The following is a 17,413-nucleotide window of genomic DNA, read 5'->3' on the forward strand; positions in this document are numbered from 1 at the left end:
CGGACATATGAAACCCCTCTCTCCCACCAGGTCATGGATGGCCACCTTCCCCAGGAGCCTCCCAGCCCTCGGTCCCCAGAGGTGGAGCCCCCTCAGCCTCCCTGGCTGTGCCCTCTTTATCTGCTACCAGGACAGACATGGTGGGCAAGCAGCGGGCCGGCGTCCCCAAACCACCAGCCCTGCACCCCCTCACTCTGCACAGACCACATTTCACTCAGACCAGGCTGAATGAAACCCAGGGCCTCCGTGGCCCTCAGGGCGGCCCCTTCTAGAACTCCCGCTTGGAGCTCACCAGTCCACCACGCGGATCCTCATTTTTTCACACATGGAGGGAAACTGAGGAGGGAAAAAGAGGCGTGTTGAGAGTAGTCCTTTGAAGACAGTGACATCCCCTCCTCCACACAGAAGACCAGGAAGCCGCAGGAGGCTGGAGAGGACGGGGGCCTGGACCTCCCCAAGTCCCAGGGCCTCCTGGGGAGGGTCAGTGGGCGGCAGATGGAGGCTCACCATGGCGGGCACCGTGACATGCTGGTTCCACTGGGGGTTGGCCGTCTTCTCCAGGATCTTGCTGCAGAGCTGGGAGACACAGAGGACAGGGGCACTGAGCTCCACGGGACTCTGGGATCCCTCAGGGACCACCCCAGCCAGCGGCCACTTTCCGCCACGCTGACTGCCCTTAGGCCTGGGCTTAAGACAGTGGACTCAGACATAGACAAAATTCAGCGGGAGGTCCAACCCAGAGCTAGGAGCTGGGTGAGCTGCCTGAATGGCACAGCCTTCCACCCTGAACTCATACCTCTGGCTGGAAATCCTCCTTTTGTACCTCTCATTATGGATGTGATCCTAAATGTGGGGTCCCTGAATCCCAGAGGCCTCCATAGTCCAAGGCACCCCTCCTCCCTTTGCCCATCAGACCACATGACTCTCCACTTTGGAAGGGAGTGGAGATCAGAGGTGGGGGAGGGACAGGAAGGGGGCCAGGGCCCTGCACCTGCATCTGAGAGTGAAACAAAATTCAGTGAAGATCTAAACCCTATAAGTCACAGTCTGTCTCGGACCAGCCCTGCCCTAAAGACAAGGCTTGTCCCAAACAAGAATCCTAACAGGAACAGAAAAAGATCTAAGCCTTTAGCTCACATGGTCTATGGGGAGCACCAGGCCCTTTGTCCAGCCCCAGGCTGTAGCCACACACAGACACAGCAGGTAAAGACTCAGTTTCAAATAAGTAGATCCTGGTGGGTTTGCATGTTCTGCACATAAAAATAACCAGCAAGCCTTTTCAGAGCATTTCCTATAGACCATGTAGCGTGCTAAGCACTGCATTTTATGTGCATTATCTCATTTAATGAGCATCTGAGTTAGATCAGGGACTTCAGATCCCCAGAGTGAGGGCTTTTTCTCCATCCCTCATCCACCCAGTGCCAACCCCTGCCCCACCTTCCTCCCTGCTGTAAAACGAGCTCAAGCAAAGGCTGTGTGGGGCTGGGGGAAGGGGTGGGTGCCAGACTTTGGGCCTTGTGTTAGCAAAGAGAGGGAGGAGGAGGGAAAGATGAGAGAGCAGCTGTGGAACAGTGGGCAAGAAATGAAACAGTTCACAGGAACGGAGACACCACAGGCAGCGAAGCATTAAAAGATGTTCATAGTTTAGCTATTGTGAATTGAGCTGCTATAAATGTTGATGTGACTGCATCACTGTAGTGTGCTCATTGTAAGTCCTTTGGGAATAAACCGAGGAGTGGGGTAGCTGGGTCAAATGGTGGTTCCATTCCAAGTTTTCTGAGGACTCTCCACACTGCTTTCCATAATGGTTGCACCAATTTGCAGTCCCACCAGCAATGTATGAGTGTGCCTTTTCCCCACATCCTCACCAACGTTTATTGTTGCTTATATTCTTGATAATTGCCATTCTGACTGGGGTGAGATGGAATCTTAAAGTAGTTTTGATTTGCATTTCTCTGATTGCTAGAGATGGTGAACAATTTTTTCATTTATGTGTTGATCGATTGTATTTCTTCTTCTGTGAAGTGTCTGTTCAGTTCCTTGGCCCATTTATTGATTGGGTGATTTGTTTTTCTGGTGTTAAGTTTTTTTAGTTCTTTATGTATCCTGGAGATTAGTGCTCTGTCTGAGGTGCAGGTGGTAAAGATTTTCTGCCATTCTGAATGCTCTCTCTTTACGTTATTGATTATTTCCTTTGCTGAGAAGAAACTTTTTAGTTGGAATCCATCCCATTTATTGATTCTTGATTTTACTATGGAATCAACCTAGGTGCCTTCAACAGATGAATGGATTAAAAAGTTGTGGGATGTGTGTGTGTCCACACACACAACGGAATATTACTCAACCTTAAAGAAGAATGAAATTATGGCATTTGCAGGTAAATGAATGGAGCTGGAGAATATCATGCCAATAATAAGCCAATCCCCAAAAAACAAAAGCCGAATGTTTTCTCTGTTATGCAGATGTGGATTCACAATGAGGGGAGGGGCTAGGGAAGAATAGAGTTACTTCAGATTAGGTAGAGGGGAGTGAAGGAAGGGGAGGGGGTATGGGGGTAGGAAGGATAGTAGAAAGAATCAGACATTTTTACCCTATGTACATACATAATTATATGACTGGTGGGATTCTACATCATGTACAACCAGAAGAATGAGAAATGATACTCCATTATATATATGTACATATATATATATATAATTAATTCATTATATATATATCAGTCTATTGTAATGTATAACAAATTAAAACAAATTAAAAAATCTTTAAAAAGATGTTCAACCTCATTCATCATAGAAGAACCACAAATAAAACCAATGAGATACAATTTCTCATCATCGGATTATAAAATTCTCTATAATCTGACAACCCACTGTTGGGAAACTGCACGCTCACATTTTGCTGGTAGGAAAATGAAATAGCTTGATACTTCTAGGAGGCAATTGGCCACTACCTATCTAAATTACAAGTACATATTTTCTTTGACCTGTCAATTCTACCTCTAGACATTTATCCCACAGAAGTGCATGTACATGGGAAGAATGACATACATGTGAGGTTATTCAACACAGAATGGCTTGGACTAGCAAGGATTCTGAACAACCCAGGTATCCAAAAGAGGACAGGTTAAATAAATTACGGTCCATTCACCCAATAGAGTACTACACAGTTCTGAAAAAGAATGAGGACCTCTCAATGCACAGACATGAAATAATGTCCAAGCTATATATTATTAGAAATAATATATAGAAAAAGCAAGCTGCAGAGCCATGAGTCTAATGTGCAGCCATTTATATTAGAAGAGTAAAAGATAAAAATCTACAGTCATGTTTACTTCTATATGCATAATGAAACCCAAATAATATAAAAGAAACTAGCTACAAAGGTTTCCTTTGCAAGGAGGAAATGAGTAGTGTTGAATGGGTACAGAGAGACAGGGAAATGATAGGTAGGTAACAGAAGAGATGGAATGTTCCTACGTAGAGGTATTACCTAATTCAGTTTTTTAAAAGAAAGGACTCTCAAAATACCATAGCTGACAGCCCTGTCTACACTGCGCTTCTTGCACTCGGGGCATTCAGCCTCACCCTGAGGAGGCCTGAGCCTCTTCCACAGCAAACACTTCAACCCTTGGAGGCTCCCTCTGAAAGAGCCACTGGGATGTGTGCCTGGGGGCGTGAACAAAGGCCAGTTCACCTACCTCTGCCCTTCTGCACCAGACACCACTACAGCACTGGGCTTGGGAACCAATTTAAAGTAAAATCACCAAAAAAAAAAAGGCATAATTATGCAAAAATTATGAAGTGGTACTAAACATATTTTTTTTAAAAAGGCCACATCTACAAGATGAAAGAAAGAGGCAGAGCCAGCACCTTGCGGGACCTCAGCAACCAATATCCATCTGGGGGAAGAGGAGAAGGGAAGGGAAAATCAACAGGAAAACATACCAGAAAGAAACACAGGCAGATCCTAGGTGAAACATGGTTATCTCTGGGATGGTGAGGGACACAGAAATAAAATATGGGTTGGGTGTGGGTTTTGCTTCATTTTCCTGTTCTCTGATTTTTTTTCAACTCTTCTTTTTAATAAGTAATGGGCTATATTTTTTAATTTAGAAAAAAATTTCTGAACCTCCACCCCTTCCCTACAAGTACCTCCCCTTGCCTTTTCCCATATATGAAGTACACACGCGCGCGTGCGCACACACACACACACACACACACACACACACACACACACACACACACCACACACCATCCACCTTAGTAACTTGGTCAAATCTGAACCGTTCACATCTTGGGTAATAGTGCCACCTTGTGCCCACAAGAGGAAATGCAAAGATGTCCAGGAGGAGATGGATAAAACCAGAGGAGGAAACCCTAGCACTTATCAGATTAGGATGCAATAAGATCATCAAACAGAGGGATGAGTAGAGGAGAGAGAGTCCACAAGGAGATGACTGAGAGCAGAGAGAAGAGGCTACAAAGATCAAGGACCACAGAGGAGGCTGACCAGGCTGACACTATCAAGGGGGAGGTTTCAGGGGCCCCTTCCTTATAAACTCATTCTTTTTTTTTTTTTTTAAAGAGAGAGTGAGAGAGGGGAGAGAGAGAATTTTTAATATTTATTTTTTAGTTATTGGCGGACACAACATCTTTGTTGGTATGTGGTGCTGAGGATCGAACCCGGGCCGCACGCATGCCAGGCGAGCACGCTACCGCTTGAGCCACATCCCCAGCCCTAAACTCATTCTTCAACTCCCACCACCCTTTTGAGAAGGACCATGGGCTGCAGCTTCTTGCTTAAGCCCAGCTGCCCGGGCTTCGTACAATCCTGGGCCTCAGCCAGGCCCCGCCCCTGCTCACCTCCCCTGGCCATCTGCACCTTGCCAGCAAAACTCCCAGGGTCAAAAGGCCCCAGGAGCTGGGTGCGGTGGTGCACACCTGTAATCCCAGTGGCTTGAGAAGCTGAGGATCACGAGTTCAAAGCCAGCCTCAGAAACTTAGTGAGGCCCCAAGCAACTCAGCAAGACCTGTCTCTAAGTAAAATATTTTTTTAAAAGGGGCTGGGAATGTAGCTCAGTGGTGGAACACCCTTGGGTTCAATCCCTGGTATCAAGAGGAAAAAAAGGCCAGGGGAGATGGAGTGGGGCTGGAAAAGACCCGGGAGCAGCAGGAGCTCCTGAGATTTGGCTCTAAGGAAAGCAGGCCGTTGAAGTTGGTCTTGGGTGTCACACCATGGAAGCACCCTATCATGGGGGAACATGGAATAAAGACAATTTCCCCGGTTGGCATGACCTTCTCCACCTGTCAGTGGAAAACACTGATCCTAGTCCTTGGAGCAAAAGCTACCTAGCCATAGCTTCCTGTCTCCTCCCTGCAGAGCAGAGCAGGGAGAGTCCATGAGGAGGTGATTGAGAGCAGAGAGAAGAGACCACAAGGGCATCCTGACCCAGCCCTTCCTGAGGTTAGGTCCAGGGTATCAGATGCAGACCCCAAACCAAAAACCAAAACCTGCACCAGAGTTAAGATCTGCCAGCAGCATTTGAAGGAGCTTAAAGCCTGAGTCACGGGACCCAAAACGTTTTCATTGAGACTCTGCATTAGCTCTGGGGATGAAGAACCAATGGAAGGGCTCGAAATAGTCAATTTCAGGATCATGTGTACGTCAAGCCAACAATGACAGATTCCAACACGTTGAATTAATAAAATTAATGTGGTCCCTTGTAATAGTCAAAGGGGCAAGGGGATCAAAGCTTTTCTCCACAGAGAAATGCCAACTAATAAAGAGAGATGGAATGATAATGAAAATCATCATTCTGCAACCCCAAGGAAATGATTTACTCAGAAATGAATACAATCAGAAATAGGATACCTTCACAGAGCCCAGGCTATGGCCTGCGGAGTGCTGACTTTTACAAGGGGGCGATCCATAGGCACCCCCTTAATGGAGCGTTCAAGGTGTCATCACCCATGACACTGATGCCTGACATCACTGCTTCCTGACACGTTGCAACATGACATTTAGAGCATCGTCTATGATGAATTCTTGACAACGTACATCATCTGAATCTAATGGAGTCTGCAGACCTAACTTTCAGTTTACGGAAAGTACAGGAGCCAGCAGAGCAAGTTAAGCCACACCTGCAAGAAACAATCAGAGAAATCCAGAACTTGGACAAGTGGCCAGGGTCTCCAAAGGGTCAATATCATAGTGAGGAAAAATGGCAGCAGGGGAACACTGTCGTGTGGTCCTGGGAAGAGGTGGCAGTGGCTCTGGGGATGCAGGGAAAGGCTGGGTCCTTTGAGGTCAACTCTGGAGGTCAAGAGCTAGAGATGGCATGTTTACTGTAGATAGAGAGAGAAGAGGGAGGAGTCCAGACAGGCCCACATGTTCAAGTTCTGCCTTGGGTGGTGATTCCCGGTTAAGATGGAGGCTCCCGGACGTGGGGCAGCTGGTGGCAGAGAAAATGACTCCTGAGTCAAAGCTGTTCAGAAACAGAGCTGAGGGTGAAAGATGAATCAGAGCTAAAGAGACCTGTGAGAGTTCCCGCTGCAGAGGCAATGGCTGAAGCCCGGGAGCAGCCCAGGGTGGACATAGACACTGGGAGGCACCTGCCTGTGTGTAGAGAAGGGCAGGGGAAGAAATTGACGGGGACAGGTGTAACTGCCTTAGCCCTGGGCAGTGAAGAATCCCTAGGGTGCCCACCAGAGTGGTCTTTCCCTGCCCGACTCCTGCCACAACTGTTAAGAATGATCATGTTTTGAACCCAGGCCTTACAAGGGCTAAGTGAACACTTTACCACTCAGCTACATCCCTGAACCCCTTTTTATTTATTTTATTTTGAGACAGGGTCTCACTAAGTTGCCCAGGTTGGCCTTGAACTTGTGATCCTCCCACCTCAGCCTCCTGGGTGTGTACCACCCCTGGCTCATTCCACATTTTTCTTTAAAAAGCTTTCTCTCTATATATGCCTTCACATCTGCTTTCCACACAACTGCTTAATTTTCCACCAGTGTATCCATTGTCCATCTGTCCTCTCTGGGTCTATCCACACCTCGGTGTCTGGCTGGACACCCCAAGCAGACCTGTCCACATTCTTGTGGGCAGCAGGCCCAGTGAGTCAGACCTGGGCGTGCTTCCCAGGATCAGTGCCCGCTATGCACACAACTCCACTGTACCTCACCTTGGCCTGTTCTCTCTGACACCTGTTCGCAGGATGCCCAGCCCTCTCCCCACTCCAGGAGCCCTCCCCCTCCCTCATTCCTTACCATTTTCCCTGCAAAGCTGACTTCCACAAAGGGGTCCACCAAGTTCTTCTTGTTACTGTCAAAGCCAAAGATCTGCTTCACGTTGTCCATCACAGCATCATCCACTGGGCAGAAGGACAAGCCAATCACCACCTGCTATCCCCCATGCCAAACCCCAACTCTGCTCCATCCGTCTCCAGGAAGCCCCGGCTCGACCTGAGTGAGACACTATGGCCCCATCCTCTGGGGCTCAGCCCAGGCGCTCCCAGGAGGGAGGACTGCTGCAGAGCCTCAGCCCTAGACACCTTGTCCACTCTCCCCTCAGCATCAAGAGGTTTCAGAGCAGGTCTCTGGGCTGGGGGTGTAGCTCAGTGGTAGGGTATGAAGCCTTGGGTTCAAATCCCCAGTGCCACAAAAAAAAAAAAAAGAAAAGAAAAGAAAAAGAAAGAAAAAACTTAAAAAAGAAGTTTGCAGAGCAAGTCTTTAAGTGTCTGCTTGATTGATTCGAGATCTACATGACCAAGGATAGTAAGCAATCTTAAAGAGGACTGGAAGTTTTTATAATACCCCATTGCTGGTGACCCTTCCTGTTTGGTTTTTGTTGATGCTGGGGATTAAACCCAGGGTCTCACGCATGCTCGGCAAGCACTCCCTCACTGAGCTACACCCCAGCCCATTTAATCTCTCAAGTACTGAGGTTGGCCTTGAACCTGCCACCCACACCCACGTCACCATCTCAGCCTCCCAAGTACCTGGGATCACAGGTATATGCCACAACACTGGTTGACATTGTCCTTTATTTCCATTAGCAGAGTAATTTACCTAAGGTTAGCCAATCAGTCAATTCTGGCTTCGTTGTGTTTGGAGCACTGAGGATTGAACCCAGTGGTGCTCCATCCTCAGCCCCTTTTATGTTTTATTTTGAGACAAAGTCTCTCTAAACTGCCCAAATTGGCCTTGAACTTACGATCCTCCTGCCTCAGGCTCCCAAGTGGTGAGATCTTTTAAGAGTTTTTAATCTATGATACTTCAAACCAAATTATTTAACTGAGTTAGCCAGATTATTTGCACATGTATATATGGATAGATGTGTTATGTACATACATATGTATAAGTATGTTTTATACGTTATGTTTTACATGGCCATGAACGAGTGTGAGGAGAGGAACAGTTAAGGATTATACACTCTCTAATGCTGACATGAATAACGGGTCACCGCGATTAGCAAATAATCATGTGCTGTTTACTCATCTATTTTGTTTTTATTTATGTTTCAACAACACTGCAGCAAATACAACACAAAGCTAGTTCACCTTAAGAAAAGCAAACATTTCCTTGCCTTGCCTTCTGGAAGCTTGCTAATCTCTCTTCCACACAGCTGCAGCCAATGAGTAAAGAATGATTTTAAGCAGGTCTTCTAATAGCCACTGAATTCCCATTCCTTATTCAAAGGCTTCCTCCCTGTGGTTTTGGTCCAAGTAAGCGTGCACAGAAGGAACCCATTTCATTTATGGATGTCACTCATCAAAGCAGACACCCTCAAAGAGCTTTATGCAAGACATGTCAGTGAGGACCCAAGTTGCAGATGTTCTCACTGAGTGCTGGGGGAGAAGACTGGCTTGATGAAGCTAAGGCACACTCTGCAATAGTGACTCACAATGGGCTCCTGATGGGATCATCTGAGAAGCCTTTGAGCCCTACCCCAACCCAAGTGAATCTGAAAGGCTGGGAGTGGCGGCGGCGGGGGCAGGCACTGTACTTTCTTTAAGCCACTCCAGTGATTCTACTGTGCAGCTGAGGTTGGTACCCATGGCTCCCCAATATTTGGTATGATTCCCCCAGGGTTTACTAAATACACAGGTTGAGACCAGTACCAGGCCAGCCACTGTGAGAATCGGGCCTTCCTGGGAGGCTGTGGGAGATGATCACAAGTCAGGTGATCCAAGGTCCCAGTTTGCTAGGGACTGAACAGTTTCCTGGAACGTGGGACTTTCTGTGCTAGAACACGGACAGCCCCAGGTAATGGGGGGATGAAGAGCCACTGGGGGAGCAGCATTCTTCATCTATAGAGAAATGGTCCCAGGAAGGCCTCCTGCAAACCCTCCAGCATCAGCTCCTGCCCAGGCTCTGCCAGCGAGGATGTCCTCACATCATTGACCTCTGACCTGGGAGCAGGCAGTGTTGAGATGGCGCTGCTTTCTTGACGAGAACCCAGAAAATGGGTCTCCAGAGTGGCTAAAGAGCCAGGGGACACCGGAATGGAGCCCAGCAGCCACTGTTAAGCTCCGGATTCTGGCATCTGGTTAACTCCAGCAGCGTGTGCTATTTTCCATTAAATCCTGATTGCTGGGCTGGAGGTATGGGTGAGTGGTAGAGGGCTTACCAGAGTTCATGAGGTCCTGGGTTCAATTCCCAGCACCACAGGGGGAAAGAAAAAAAAAAACCTTGGGAAACCTAGAAAGGCTCAAGGTATTGGCCAGGCAGCAGAGCAGAGGGCCAGCTGTCCAGCACTGATCCCTAACAGACCCTTGAGGAGGAAGACGGGCCAAAGGGAGGCAGGAAGGAGGCAAAGGGATGGTCCCTGGTGGGAGGGAGGATGAAAATGTGCCCCAGGGACTCACAAGCTGATGCACTTTCCTCTCCCGGGGGGAGCCAAGCATGGTCCCTCCCAGGATCCACCCTCGCGATGTCCTCACAACCGCTGTGGCAGGCGCCCACCCATGGGGGAGGGGTTTGCTCCACACTCACTCTGAGGCAAGTCCTCGGCTCTGAAGACCTTCAGGCAGAAGTGGGCTCCTCGAAGGGCCACCCCAGTCGGCCTGAGCAGATTGCCTTCAATGTCCTCCTTGTCTTCAGAGGGGTCTTTTCTCTCCAGCTATAAAGCAAGCAAACATGATTGCTCCATGAGCTCTCGGGTGCAGTGTTTGACCTTCCTTTTCTAAGAGCTCAGCCTACCATGTTTAGTGCGGTGTCTCATAAGACAACTTGCTCTGGAACATTTTTCCTTTTTTTTTTTTTTTTTTTTTGGTACCAGGGATGGAACCCAGGAACACTTAACCACGTAACCATGGAGCCACATCCCCCAGCCCTTTTTTATATTTTATTAAAGACAGATCTCGCTGAGTTGCTTAGTGCCTCCCTAAGTTGCTGAGGCTGCCTTTGAACTCTCGATCCTCCTGCCTCAGCCTCCGGAGCTGCTGGGATTACAGGTGTGCACCACTGCACCCAGCTGCTCTGCCTGTTTTTCTGCCACAACAGTGCCAGATACACAGGGTGCTGCCACCTCCCAGCTCTGAATGCTCTCCTCATTTTTTTTCCAGGAAGCAGGGCTTTATTCTTCAATATGGAGGAAACATGCTTTGCCCACCTGCCCCAAACATAAATCATTACCACCCAGGAACTGCCCAGGGGTCCTCTTGTGGACCCCTTTCAGGGTTCTAAAGACAAACCAGAGCCCAAAAAAATTCTTTCTTCCCTTAAACACACCCATATCATTATTTACAGAATTCACTTTTATACTGGTATCAAAAATTATACTAAAAATTTATCCCTAAACTAACTTTATTATATTTTTCCTCTCTAGGCTGCATGCCCAGCTTTCTGGACCTCAGACACCTGAAGACTGAATTTGCGGTTGCTCCCTTCTCTTCCTGGTTCCTCATGGGGACTGCCACACTTTTCTCCCTCACTTCCTCCTTTGATTTAGAACTTCACCTATTACCACATCCACATGATAATGATATAATCTGAGGCAACAACATTCAGGTTGCAATATCATGGAGAGAACGATCTCCCTTTGCAAAAAGAAAAATACACACGTGTTTTTGAGAAAAGCAGGTGAGAAGATAGATATTGATAATGGCTCTCTCCAAGTGGTAGACTTATGAGCGAGTCCTTTTTATTCATACTTTTCTACATGTTCTACAGTTCTCATAATTATCATACATTCTTTTAAATCAGGGGGAAAAAATTAAGCTTCAGGATTTTCGTTGGGTGCTTCCACCACCAAGCAATATGTGAAGGGCTGTGAGGAAGACCCAGGGAAAGGTACTCACAGGAGCTTCATCTCCAGGCCCCAGCACACAAAGGCTGGCTTTCAGGTAGCCTCTGGCCCCAGCAGAGAAATCGTCAGGGTCCGAGAGGAGCAGCCACTTCCTGAGATAGGCGTGACCTAAAAGAGAATGATGAGGAATGGGAAGACCCAAGACTGCAACTTGGTCCAGGAGCCCAGGATGGATCGCATACAGTGAGATAAAGTGCTCAGCCATGGCAGAAAGGAAAGAACCAAACCCTAGAATCCCTTGGGCTGAGAAACCAAGAGCTCTAACACCAGGATGACCAAAGATGGCTCTCCATGGCATGCCACAGTCACTCAATAGGGCTGTCTATTCCTGAGGAGAAGACGTAGCTATTCATAATCATGACATGGTCCGCCTGGGTGATGTTGGCAAGTAAATAAATGTCTCAAATTTGGTTTTTTAAGCCTACAATCAACTTTGAGCATCTACGTAGATCAGAAGTATTAAAAGAAATCTCTATAAGAGGCAAAGCTAAACCATTTTTAACCTCCTCAGAAAGTGACCAAATCAGAGTGACAAGAATCCCTGGACTTATCACCCAAATGACCTGCCTCTATCTGAGGTGACCCCGGGCCCCAGGACCTTCCAGGTTTATCAACCCTGAATGGGCCATCGGACACAGGTGGGGATTGCATCTTCCTGAGGGCCTGATGGCTTTGTGAGGAGGAAGGATGCAACCCCTGCCTTCTTTTCCAAGAAAGCCTCGCCTCTATTCCAAACCCCCCAGGGAGGGACAGTGAGCACCCAAGCAAGTGTCCCCAAGCAGCCTCCAGAGTCTCATGCAAGGACACACCAAAGGGGTGAGAACTCACGGGGCTCTCTGTAAATGGTGCCCACGTCCATCTGAAATCAAAGGAAACACAAGTCAAACTCTTGGCACTGAAGAGTTACAACATGGTGCATTCGATGGAGCCAGTAAAGGGCTTATTTTAAAAACTTTTAGAGACAAAGGAAAACATCACGTGACACTCTATGGAATATATTTGTTATAGAATTAGGTAAAGTATGTTAATGCCCCCAAAAGAAAGAGAGAATGAAATATCCAAAATATATAGTGTTCTTTTTTTAAAAAAATCATAGATTATCAGGATGTTGAGAGTTGGGGAAGTTGAGGGGCAATGGAAGGGCAAAGAGTACACCTGAACTTTCTGCATATTCCACTTGATTTTTTTTAATATTTGTTTTTTAGTTATAGGTGGACTTAATATCTTTATTTTATTTTTATGTGGTGCTGAGGATTGAACCCAGTGCCTCACACATGCTGAGCGAGCACTCTATCTCTGAGCCACTCTATTTCTGATAGCCACTCTATCAGCCTCTCCACTCAATTTTTCTGTGAATATAAAACTCCCTCAAATACAAAGTCTTAGCCAGGCATGATGGCACATGCTTGTAATCCCAGCAACTTGGGAAGCTGAGGCAGGAGGATTGTAAGATCAAGGCCAGTCTCAGCAACTTAGTGAGGCCCTAAGCAACTTAGTGAGACCTTGTCTCAAAATTTTAAAAGGCTATGAATGTAGGTCAATAGTAAATTGTCCCTGAGTTAAGTTTTCAGTACCCCACCCCCAAAAAATAAAATAAAATAGGAAGTTTTTTATCACAGATTAATAACTAGAAAAATATCTTTATTGACCCAGGGATTCTCAGAACAAGAATATAAAGACTCAAGTCTCAAAATAATTAAGATTTCATTTGTTACATAATGACTCAGACTCAAACCCACTCCTTTAAAGAAATGCCTCACCAAGAAATTAGATTCTGTTTTTCGAAAATCTTGTGGCTACTTCCCAGAGGAGGGGAGGGGGTCATTTATTTGGATAGCAGAGGCAGGTTAAAATAAGTCCGCACTCTTTCTTTCCTTTTGATAAATCCTCAAAGATTCTCCAATAAGAACATCAGTGAGAAACACACTAAACGACGTCACAGCACCGTGCAGGTCTGTCTCACTTCACGCAATTATTTTTTGCAAGCTGTTGAACCATCCTCTGGGACGCACTGTGCTTCTGGTACTGGGTTCCCAGAGGTGGACTGCTCCCTTCCGGGCTGCCCAGGACAAATAAGCAGTCTGGGGCTCCTTCCCTCAGGGCCCTCTGCTGAACCCCATTCCTGACCCACCGTGAAGGTGAGGTCAGGGCAGAGAGTGCCAGGCTGCACAGTCCCAGCATTGGCCAGAATTGGGTGGACGCTGCCTTCCCAGATGTAGAGACAAACAGGAACTAAAAAGAAGAGGCTTAATTCTTCCTTCTGGAAATAGGGGAAGATTTTAGCTCTCCTCTTTCTGTCATACATTTTACCTTGGAAAACCAGTAAATATAAGTACTTTATCTGTTTGAAATGTAGCTTTCTAAAAACTAACTAAGCATTTTATAAAATTTATAATATGGAGACTAGACATCTTCCCCAAGGGCATCTTCTCTTTGAAATGTAAACATCAAGGAAGAGGGTCCTTCTACGGCCCAGAGGGAAGCTACCGGCCTGACTTGAGTGGGTGCCATGCTCCCGGCTGTAAAACTACCTCCTGTCATTAAGACAGGAGTTGGAATCCTGTTTTCTCCTCTGGATAAAGTAAATTAGCTGACACTGATGGTCATTACCCACCAAACCTAGGATGAACTCGGTGTGCCCAGCAGTTCTACCCAGTTGTCTTATTTGAGGTGCTCTACCTCCAAGCCAAATCCCCAGCACCCCGGCCTGCCTTTTATTATTATTATTATTATTATTATTATTATTATTATTATTATTTGTTTTTTTAAACTTTGAGGCAGAGTCTCACTAAGTTGCCCAGGCTGGCCTCATCTTCCAAGTAACTGAGATTACAGGTGTTCACCACCATGCCTGGCTAGTTATTGTTTTTCTCCAAAAAATGGAAATGTAATGGAAAATAATGTAATCCACTGGCTACATGAAAGGATGAGACTCCTTCCTGTCTTGGTAATCTCTCAGCAGATGGCCTGAGATGCTCAGCCCACCCCAGTTAATGCTTATTCAACAATGAAAGTGTCCTACTTCTCTGCTACCTTTGTGGAGAGGTTTTCTGAGTTGGGAAATCTGATGGGTTTCTAAGGGGAGGGGTTGAAATCTTCCCAACATAGACCCAGGCACACAAGGTCTCTGGAGAGCCAGGCCCTGCAGGAAACCCACAGCGCCTCCAGGAACACAGGTAAGTGAAAACTGACTGATCGCAAGGAAATGAACGATTACCCGGAACTCCCCAATGAGCGCATCTGTCCGGAGAGAACAGGAGTCTACCACCTAGGAGGAAAGAGCAGTTAAAATCCACATCTATGAGTGAAATTGTGACCCAGACATGGTTCAACCCAACAGCTCTTCTCTCCCAAATAAGAAGAGCCAATAATGAGCACTTACTCTAGTCCAGATTGTTCTAAATGAGTCCCAAGAATAGTACTCCCAAGAATAGTACTCCCAAGAATAGTGCTCCCAAGAATAGTACCCTGAGTAGGCACTCTTTATTGTCCCCATTGCACAGTTGAAGGACTAGAGGCACAGAGATGACAGGACTTGTACAGAATCACATAACCGCAAGGGGCAGAAATGGGTCTCGGGTTCAAATAATCCGGCCCCAAGGCCCTCGTTTTAACCACTAGAATATACCACCTTCCAAGTGGGAGAAGACTCAGAGAAAGAAAATATTGGCCAAAAGCAGGCCCATGGACAAACAAAATAAGATGAAAACCAAGGCGTCCACTACAACCAGAGGTGTCCCACCTGACAACCAGAGGTGTCCCAACCAGAGGTGTCCCACCTAGGGAAGGCCACAGCTGAGGTGTGTGGGCGCTCCCGTGTCCAGCAGAGGCTGGCTGCGAATGGTCCACATTTTCCGGGTGCCAGACTTTAACCCGTATCTCTCTCACACACACATACACACTCACACTCACCGACGATGCTGACAGGCATGCACACTGAGATGTGCACCTACACACACGGACAATGCCTCGCACGAGCACATGTGCACGCAGAGCCCGTGGAGAACGCTTGGGTCGCTGAGACTTACTGTGATAAAGATGGGCTCATCAAACAGCTCCAGGGGAGAGTCAAACACGTTGAAGAAAAGAGTCTGTTGGTCCAGGGAAAAAGGGAGACAAATCAGTGCCTATGACCCCGCAGGCCAGGCAGGGGGAAGATGAGCACCCAGAGGCCTTCAAGCCTGGGAATAGAGCCCACATAGGAAATGAGGGCTGAGCTCAACTCCACACTGAGCTCTGGGAATCTGACAAGTTCTGGGGTGTCTGCCACAGATGACCCCACAGAGGATATCATCTCAGGCACAGCCTTACAGGATGACAGGGACATGGAGCAGAGAGACCCTGGGCAGGAATAATAGCAGGAGTCCTTCTCCAGTTCCTGAACCAAAGTTAGCACTCCAGGTGAACACTCTGAATAAACTGCTCTGGGCTCCCCGTTTGGAAGACCTATATAGGTTCTGGCCCTAACACGGCCCGGTGTCTCCCACCTCGTTGAAGAAAGGGCTGTTTCCCTTGTGGATCCGAGTCCTCTTGGTCTGCCCGGCAGCCGTGACCTTGACCACGGGTCTGATGTTCACCCCCGGCAGCTGGCGCCCCTCGATCACCTGGACTCTGATCTGAAAGTCAGCAGGGACCACAAGAAGGAGGAAGGGAGAAAGTGAATGAGGGACCACCCACCCTCTGCCCCAAGAGACACAAATCTCAGGGACCAGCCGGCTTCTTGGAAAGACTGTTTAAAATGTTTTAGGAAGAGCATTCTAAGAACAAGCATATCTCCTACCAACGTCCCTGGCATCTATAAAATCCCATACTTGCAGAAGAGCCGCCACGCTGCCCTGCGTAAACCCCCTGGGATCCCAATGGGAGGGTGGGAGTAGCCCCACTCTCTTCATTCAGCACAAACCCCACCTGAGACCCTATTGACACTGACATTTTAAAGACTCTTGAACAGTCCTTGCTGACAATTCCCTTAGAAATCAAGCATTGAAGTGACTCCATAAATAGTCTTTGTTCTTTTTCATTTTGTGTGTGTGTGTGTGTGCGTGTGTGTGTGTGTGTTGATGGGGATTGAACCCAGGGCCCCACAAATGCAAGGCAAGTACTCTTCCCCTGAGCTATTGTCCGTAGGTCCCCTGTTCCTGTTCTTTATATTGTTAGATGCAATGCTTTTTTTTACATTCTGGGACATAAATTAAGTATTTTTGCCATTGAACTGTAAGTGAATGAAGAATTCGAGAACATCTGTACTTCCAAACATTAGGTTGAGTATTTTAAAATATTAAGTTTTAGAATATTAAAGTAATTTTCATGAAAAAAGAAGATGTGCAATGGTCCAACTTTCTAATCGACTGTTATTTATTAACTCTTCTTAAAAATAGCATGTCATGGAAGGACAGATTATCATAACAATAAGAAAGTGGGTGAGTGAGGTATTTTCCAAAACCTTGGGCCTGAGCAGAGGCTTGTGCTATAGCCCCAAGACTTAAACTTCCTGTTCAGTAGCTGCCCAGGACCCAGGGAAAGCAGATTCCCACCAGGAGGCCCTCATGGTCCCAGGAGCAGCTCCCCCGAGGCTGGACACACCAGCCAGGCGCTGCTGATGGGTTAAAGCCATCAGGGTGCCAGAATGTCCCCATCACCTGGAAGTCCTGCTGCTTGTCCGACAGGGGCTTTCTGGATGGAGGTGCACTTCTCTTTCTTTTGCTCCCCGGGTGGTAGGGGGGAGGATGGGAAGGCAGCTTCCTGGGGGTGGTGGGGCCCCCGGGGCCTGGAGTGCCACTCTGATCCAGGAATGGTTCTGCTTCATCTCCTGTGAGCCCCTGGTCCTCTGTGTCCTCCTCCCCTCCTGTGTCTGGGAGGACAGGGCCCCAATGAGCTCTGGGTCCTCTGGCCCTGCCCTTGGGACCCAGCCCAGCAGAGGGAGGACCCAGAGAGCACGAGCACTGAGATCCACTGCCGCCTGCCTGTGCCCTCCCTCTCCCCCTCCCATCATGAGCCAGGGTGGACAGGTAGGAAGAAGAGAGGCTGCCAACAGCCGAATCCTGAGGCTATCAGTTCAGTTAGTGGACAGGAGGAAGCAAGAATGGCCCTGGCCCTCCCCCAG

General features: G+C 47.6%; 1 protein-coding gene across 20 annotated transcripts in view; it reads right to left on the reverse strand.

The window, feature by feature from the left end:
• Window positions 1-17,413, reverse strand: part of Dysf (dysferlin) — a 204,689-nt gene that overhangs the window by 131,969 nt on the left and 55,307 nt on the right. For all 20 annotated transcript variants that reach the window (XM_078029034.1, XM_078029038.1, XM_005322138.5 and 17 more), the window contains 10 exons: window positions 16,950-17,161; window positions 15,798-15,926; window positions 15,339-15,401; window positions 14,528-14,578; window positions 12,139-12,169; window positions 11,303-11,418; window positions 9,996-10,122; window positions 7,269-7,372; window positions 508-576; window positions 293-336 (listed from right to left, as the gene is read on the reverse strand). In XM_078029034.1, the coding sequence (XP_077885160.1) occupies window positions 293-336; window positions 508-576; window positions 7,269-7,372; window positions 9,996-10,122; window positions 11,303-11,418; window positions 12,139-12,169; window positions 14,528-14,578; window positions 15,339-15,401; window positions 15,798-15,926; window positions 16,950-17,161 (946 nt within the window). The remainder of the gene's footprint in view (window positions 1-292; window positions 337-507; window positions 577-7,268; window positions 7,373-9,995; window positions 10,123-11,302; window positions 11,419-12,138; window positions 12,170-14,527; window positions 14,579-15,338; window positions 15,402-15,797; window positions 15,927-16,949; window positions 17,162-17,413) is intronic.

Source organism: Ictidomys tridecemlineatus, chromosome 12 (assembly GCF_052094955.1).
Source record: "Ictidomys tridecemlineatus isolate mIctTri1 chromosome 12, mIctTri1.hap1, whole genome shotgun sequence".
In the NCBI taxonomy this organism is placed as follows: domain Eukaryota; kingdom Metazoa; phylum Chordata; class Mammalia; order Rodentia; family Sciuridae; genus Ictidomys; species Ictidomys tridecemlineatus.